Genomic DNA, 6,866 nt, shown 5'->3' with positions numbered 1-6,866 from the left:
AGTAAAATGGACAATAAACTAGGCAGAAATCACTTTACAAAAAAGAGGGAAAGCCCAAAATATCACTTTCTATAGAGAACTCACAGTTCAGTTTTATTCAGAGCAAAGAAAAAAGAAATATTTGATCACACCAGAAGAAACTCCACCATAGGTTTGGAATCTGTACTCAAACTACACATGCAGTGAGGACAATATTCCACTAATACAATTGATTTGCTGCTGCATTTGTCTCCTGTTAGTCCAATAGCAACAATTATAAACAGAGCAGTGCAACTAGTAGTTGGAACAACCCTTGCAGTGTTACAGTGTCAGGCACAACATCTCACTTCTCTTCATGGCACTGGTTCTCTTTGCGTACCTGGGCTTCCTCCTCTTCCGTGAAGTCATTTTTGATATTGAAGATCTTGTGAATCTCCTCAGGAGTCTTCTCCTTGGTCATATTGGCAAAAGTCTTGCCTGTAACATCAAGCAAACCTTTGATGTCTAAGTAGTTTGCAGCCAGAATAAGTTCCAAAAGTGTTCCTTGGTCAACTTCCAGGAATTCTTGGTCCCAGGCAGGGATATCATCTGTTCGCTTTTCTTTGTTCTCACCATCCTCAGGAGGAGGAGCGTCATCCTTGTGGTGGACGCACCACTGAAGGACCTTTCTTAATATTGCTGCATTAACATTTAGTAGAGGAACTGGGTCATGATCTCTTTCATTATCCATTCCCAAATCTTCCATCATGGTCTCGATAGTCACAGACTGTTTGGCAATTTCCACATCAACTTCGAATACCTCTCCATCAGAACTCTGCAACTTAATTGAAGGCAGAGTGTTTGGTCTCAAGGAGACGGTGGGCCAGACACTAACGAGAGCCACATTACACCATCGTGTGTACAGTATAAGAACCTAACAACAATATATGAGGGTACTACAAAAATTTGTGGAAAAATAGGATCAAAAGTTAAGATGCATCTTTCTTTTTTTTTTTTTTTATTTATTTTTTTTTTTTATTTTTTATTTTTTTAATTTTATTTTGTCGATATACATTGTAGCTGATTATTGCTCCCCATCACCAAAACCTCCCTCCCTTCTCCCTCCCCCCCCCCCCAACAATGTCCTTTCTGTTTGCTTGTTGTATCAACTTCAAATAATTGTGGTTGTTATATCTTCTTCCCCCCCCCCCCCGGTTTGTGTGTGTGTGTGTGTATGTGTGTGTGTGAATTTATATATTAATTTTTAGCTCCCTCCAATAAGTGAGAACATGTGGTATTTCTCTTTCTGTGCCTGACTTGTTTCACTTAATATAATTCTCTCAAGGTCCATCCATGTTGTTGCAAATGGCAGTATTTCATTCGTTTTTATAGCTGAGTAGTATTCCATTGTGTAGATGTACCACATTTTCCGTATCCACTCATCTGATGATGGGCATTTGGGCTGGTTCCAACTCTTGGCTATTGTAAAGAGTGCTGCGATGAACATTGGGGAACAGGTATACCTTCGACTTGATGATTTCCATTCCTCTGGGTATATTCCCAGCAGTGGGATGGCTGGGTCGTATGGTAGATCTATTTGCAATTGTTTAAGGAACCTCCATACCATTTTCCATAGAGGCTGCACCATTTTGCAGTCCCACCAACAATGTATGAGAGTTCCTTTTTCTCCGCAGCCTCGCCAGCATTTATCGTTCATAGTCTTTTGGATTTTAGCCATCCTAACTGGGGTGAGATGGTATCTCAATGTGGTTTTGATTTGCATTTCCCGGATGCTGAGTGATGTTGAGCATTTTTTCATATGTCTGTTGGCCATTTGGATATCTTCCTTAGAGAAATGCCTACTTAGCTCTTTTGCCCATTTTTTAATTGGGTTGCTTGTTTTCTTCTTGTAAAGTTGTTTGAGTTCCTTATATATTCTGGATATTAATCCTTTGTCAGATGTATATTTTGCAAATATTTTCTCCCACTCTGTTGGTTGTCTTTTAACTCTTTTAATTGTTTCTTTTGCTGTGCAGAAGCTTTTTAGTTTGATATAATCCCATTTGTTTATTTTTCCTTTGGTTGCCCGTGCTTTTGGGGTCGTATTCATGAAGTCTGTGCCCAGTCCTATTTCCTGAAGTGTTTCTCCTATGTTTTCTTTAAGAAGTTTTATTGTTTCAGGGTGTATATTTAAATCCTTAATCCATTTTGAGTTGATTTTAGTATACGGTGAGAGGTATGGATCTAGTTTCATTCTCCTGCATATCGATATCCAGTTATCCCAGCACCACTTGCTGAAGAGGCAGTCCCTTCCCCAGTGAATAGGCTTGGTGCCTTTGTCGAAGATCAGATGGCGGTAAGTGTGTGGGTTGATTTCTGGATTCTCTATTCTATTCCATTGGTCAGTGTGTCTGTTTTTATGCCAGTACCATACTGTTTTGGTTATTATAGCTTTGTAGTATAGCTTAAAGTCAGGTAGTGTTATGCCTCCAGCTTTATTTTTTTTGCTGAGCATTGCTTTGGCTATGCGTGGTCTTTTATTGTTCCATATAAATGTCTGAATAGTTTTTTCCATTTCTGAGAAAAATGTCATTGGAATTTTGATGGGGATTGCATTGAATTTGTATATCACTTTGGGTAGTATGGACATTTTCACTATGTTGATTCTTCCAATCCAAGAGCATGGAATATCTTTCCATCTTCTTGTATCCTCTCTAATTTCTCTCAGCAGTGGTTTGTAGTTCTCATTATAGAGATTTTTCACCTCCTTGGTTAACTCAATTCCTAAGTATTTTATTTTTTTGGTGGCTATTGTAAATGGGCAGGCTTTCTTGATTTCTCCTTCTGCATGTTCACTATTGGAGAAAAGAAATGCTACTGATTTTTGTGTGTTGATTTTGTATCCTGCTACTGTGCTGAAATCATTTATCAATTCCAACAGTTTTTTTGCAGAGGTTTTAGGCTGTTCGATATATAGGATCATGTCATCTGCAAACAGGGACAGTTTGACTTCATCTTTTCCAATCTGGATGCCCTTTATTTCCTTCTCTTCTCTGATTGCTCTGGCTAGTACTTCCAACACTATGTTGAATAGGAGTGGTGAGAGTGGGCATCCTTGTCTAGTGCCTGTTCTTAAAGGAAAAGCTTTCAGCTTTTCCCCATTCAGGATGATACTGGCAGTGGGTTTGGCATATATGGCTTTAATTATGTTGAGATACTTTCCCTCTATACCTAACTTATAGAGGGTCTTTGTCATGAATGAGTGCTGAACTTTATCAAATGCTTTTTCAGCATCTATAGAGATGATCATATGGTCCTTGTGTTTGAGTTTATTAATATGGTGTATCACATTTATTGATTTGCGTATGTTGAACCAACCTTGCATCCCTGGGATGAATCCCACTTGATCGTGATGAATAATTTTTCGTATGTGTTGCTGTATTCTGTTTGCTAGTATTTTAGTGAGGATTTTTGCATCTATATTCATCAAGGATATCGGCCTGTAGTTTTCTTTTTTGGTTATATCTTTACCTGGTTTTGGTATCAGGATGATGTTTGCTTCATAGAATGAGTTTGGGAGATTTGCGTCCGTTTCAATCTTTTGGAATAGTTTGTAAAGAATCGGTGTCAATTCCTCTTTGAATGTTTGGTAAAATTCTGCTGTGAATCCATCTGGTCCTGGGCTTTTCTTTGTTGGGAGCCTTCTGATAACAGCTTCAATCTCCTTTATTGTTATTGGTCTGTTCAGATTTTCTACGTCTTCACGGTTCAGTTTTGGGAGCTTGTGTGTGTCCAGAAATTTATCCATTTCCTCCAGATTTTCAAATTTGTTGGCGTATAGTTGTTTATAGTAGTCTCGAATGATTCCTTGTATTTCAGATGAATCAGTTGTAATATCGCCTTTTTCATTTCTAATTTTTGTTATTTGAGTCTTCTCTCTTCTTTTTTTTGTTAGCCATGCTAATGGTTTGTCAATTTTATTTATCTTTTCAAAAAACCAACTTTTTGATTCGTTGATCTTTTGAATTGTTTTTTGGTTTTCAATTTCATTCAGTTCTGCTCTGATCTTAATGATTTCTTTCCGTCTGCTAACTTTAGGATTGGATTGTTCTTGTTTTTCTAGTTCTTTAAGGTGAAGTGTTAGGTTGTTTACTTGCCATCTTTCCATTCTTCTGAAGTGAGCATTTAATGCAATAAATTTTCCCCTCAATACTGCTTTTGCAGTATCCCACAGGTTTTGGTATGATGTATCATTGTTTTCATTAGTTTCAATAAACTTTTTGATTTCCTGCTTGATTTCTTCTTGGACCCATATGTCATTAAGTAGAATGCTGTTTAATTTCCATGTGTTTGTATAGTTTCCAGAGTTTCGTTTGTTATTAATTTCTAGTTTTAATCCATTGTGGTCTGAGAAGATACATGGGATAATTCCAATTTTTTTGAATTTATTGAGACTTGATTTGTGACCTAATATGTGATCTATCCTGGAGAATGATCCATGTGCTGATGAGAAGAATGAATATTCTGAGGTTGTTGGGTGGAATGTTCTGTAGATATCTGCCAATTCCAATTGGTCTAGAGTCTTGTTTAGATCTTGTGTTTCTCTGCTGATTCTTTGCCTAGATGATCTGTCTAATATTGACAGTGGAGTGTTCAGGTCCCCTGCTATTATGGTATTAGTGTCTATTTCCTTCTTTAGGTCTAATAGAGTTTGTTTTATAAATCTGGCTGCTCCAACATTGGGTGCGTACATATTTATGATTGTTATGTCTTCTTGATGGATCAGTCCTTTTATCATTAAGTAGTGTCCCTCATTGTCTCTTTTTATGGTTTTTAGTTTAAAGTCTATTTTGTCAGATATAAGAATAGCCACTCCAGCTCGTTTTTCTTTTCTGTTTGCATGGTAAATCTTTTTCCATCCTTTCACTCTTAGTCTGTGTGAATCTTTATGGGTGAGGTGGGTCTCTTGTAGGCAGCATATAGTTGGGTCCTGCTTTTTGATCCAGTCAGCCAGTCTGTGTCTTTTAATTGGGGAATTTAAGCCTTTAACATTAAGAGTTGTTATTGAAAGGTGTTGATTTATTCCTAGCATTTTATTGGTTGTTTGGTTGTCTTAGGTGTCTTTTGTTCCTTGCTTTCTGATTTACTGTTTGGTTTCTTTGTTTGTTGGTTCCTTAGGTTGTAGATAGTGTTTTTGTTAGCTTGTTTTCTCTTCATGAATGCCATTTTTATTGTACTAGCGGGTTTAGATTTTTCTTAGGTTTTTATGGCAGTGGTAGTTATTTTTCAGGAACCAAACCCAGTACTCCCTTGAGGATTTCTTGTAAGGGTGGTCTTGTGGTAGTGAACTCCCGCAGTTTTTGTTTGTCTGAGAAATATACTATTTGCCCCTCATTTCGGAAGGATAGCCTTGCAGGGTAGAGTATTCTTGGCTGGCAATCTTTGTCTTTTAGTATTTTGAAAATATCATCCCATTCCTTTCTAGCTTTTAGGGTTTGTGATGAAAAGTCTGATGTTAACCTGATTGGGGCTCCCTTATAGGTGATTTGACGCTTCTCTCTTGCAGCTTTTAAGATTCTCTCTTTGTCTCTGAGTTTTGCCAATTTGACTATGACATGTCTTGGAGAAGGCCTTTTTGGGTTGAATACGTTTGGAGATCGTTGAGCTTCCTGGATCTGAAGATCTGTGATTTTTCCTATACCTGGGAAGTTTTCTGCCACTATTTTGTTGAATATGTTTTCAATGGAATCTCCATTTTCCTCCCCTTCTGGAATACCCATGACTCGGATATTTGAGCGCTTGAGGTTGTCTGATATCTCTCTCAGATTTTCTTCCATGTCCTTGATTCTTTTTTCTTTCTTTTTGTCTGCTTGTGTTATTTCAAACAGCCCATCTTCAAGTTCAGAGGTTCTCTCTTCAACTTCGACAAGCCTGCTGGTTAAACTCTCCGTTGTGTTTTTTATTTCGCTGAATAACTTCTTCAGTTCAGCAAGTTCTGCTACATTTTTTTTCAAGACATTGATTTCCTTGTATATTTCCTCTTTCAGATCCTGTATACTTTTCCTCATTTCATCATGATGTCTAGCTGAGTTTTCTTGTATCTCATTCAGTTTCCTTAGAATTATCACTCGAAATTCCTTGTCAGTTATTTCAAGGGCTTCTTGTTCTATAGGATCTAGAGTATGAGATTTATTAACTTTTGGTGGTGTACTTTCTTGATTTTTTGTACTTCTGGTGTCTTTTTTTTGGTGTTTATTCATTGTGGCAGGGGGTTTCACAGTCCACCGGTTTGAGACTAATGACTAACTAGGATGTTGCTGTGGTTGCCAATTTGGTATGGCTCCCGCCGTGACTGCTCAGTTGGCCTCTAGTGTCTTGTGTGTGTGGTTGCCTCGGGTCTTGGGCTTCTCCGGGGATCCACCTTTCTGGTCAGCTTGTACTCTGCTGGGCTGGTGGATCACGTACCACAGGGTGTGTGATCTCTGTTGAGCTTTCACTTTCTGTACAGGACCTCTCCCCGTTCCGTGTGTTCTGGCCCAGGCTGTTAGATCGTGCAGTGGCGACCCCACCGGGTGTATGGTTTCTGTCGAGTCTCCGCCTCCCTGGCCGCACGTCTCCCCCCTCTGTGCACACTGTGCTGGGCTGGGGCGTGTCTTCTGCACCCGTCGTCTATCAGCTGGGCCTTCAAGACCCTGCTCAGCACCGCCTCGCCCAGGAAGTCTACCAGGTTTCTGCTAGGCACAGACGACCGGTCTCTCTGGGTGCCTTTGTAGCACTGTGTAGATCTTTCTCGGGTCTTGTTCACCTTTGTATCCCCCCGGTATAAACCGAGTCTAGTGCCCGCCTGCAGCCTGGTCTCCGGCAGGTTCAAGCGGACCTGGGAACTCTCCTACCACACTATTCCCAAC

The 6,866-nt window shown here is 39.3% G+C and overlaps 1 protein-coding gene across 1 annotated transcript in view; it reads right to left on the bottom strand.

Annotated features, from left to right (window-relative positions):
* Positions 1–322: 322 nt before the first annotated feature.
* The window catches only part of LOC134372565 (S-phase kinase-associated protein 1-like), a 55,362-nt gene continuing 48,818 nt past the window's right edge, over positions 323–6,866 (bottom strand). The window contains exon 3 of the mRNA XM_063090027.1: positions 323–824. Coding sequence (XP_062946097.1) covers positions 323–824 — 502 coding nt within the window. The remainder of the gene's footprint in view (positions 825–6,866) is intronic.

The sequence above is a fragment of the Cynocephalus volans genome, chromosome 3, assembly GCF_027409185.1.
Source record: "Cynocephalus volans isolate mCynVol1 chromosome 3, mCynVol1.pri, whole genome shotgun sequence".
In the NCBI taxonomy this organism is placed as follows: Eukaryota; Metazoa; Chordata; class Mammalia; order Dermoptera; family Cynocephalidae; genus Cynocephalus; species Cynocephalus volans.
Note: the sequence above shows the minus strand (reverse complement) of the source record. Positions and strands in the feature narration are given on the sequence as shown.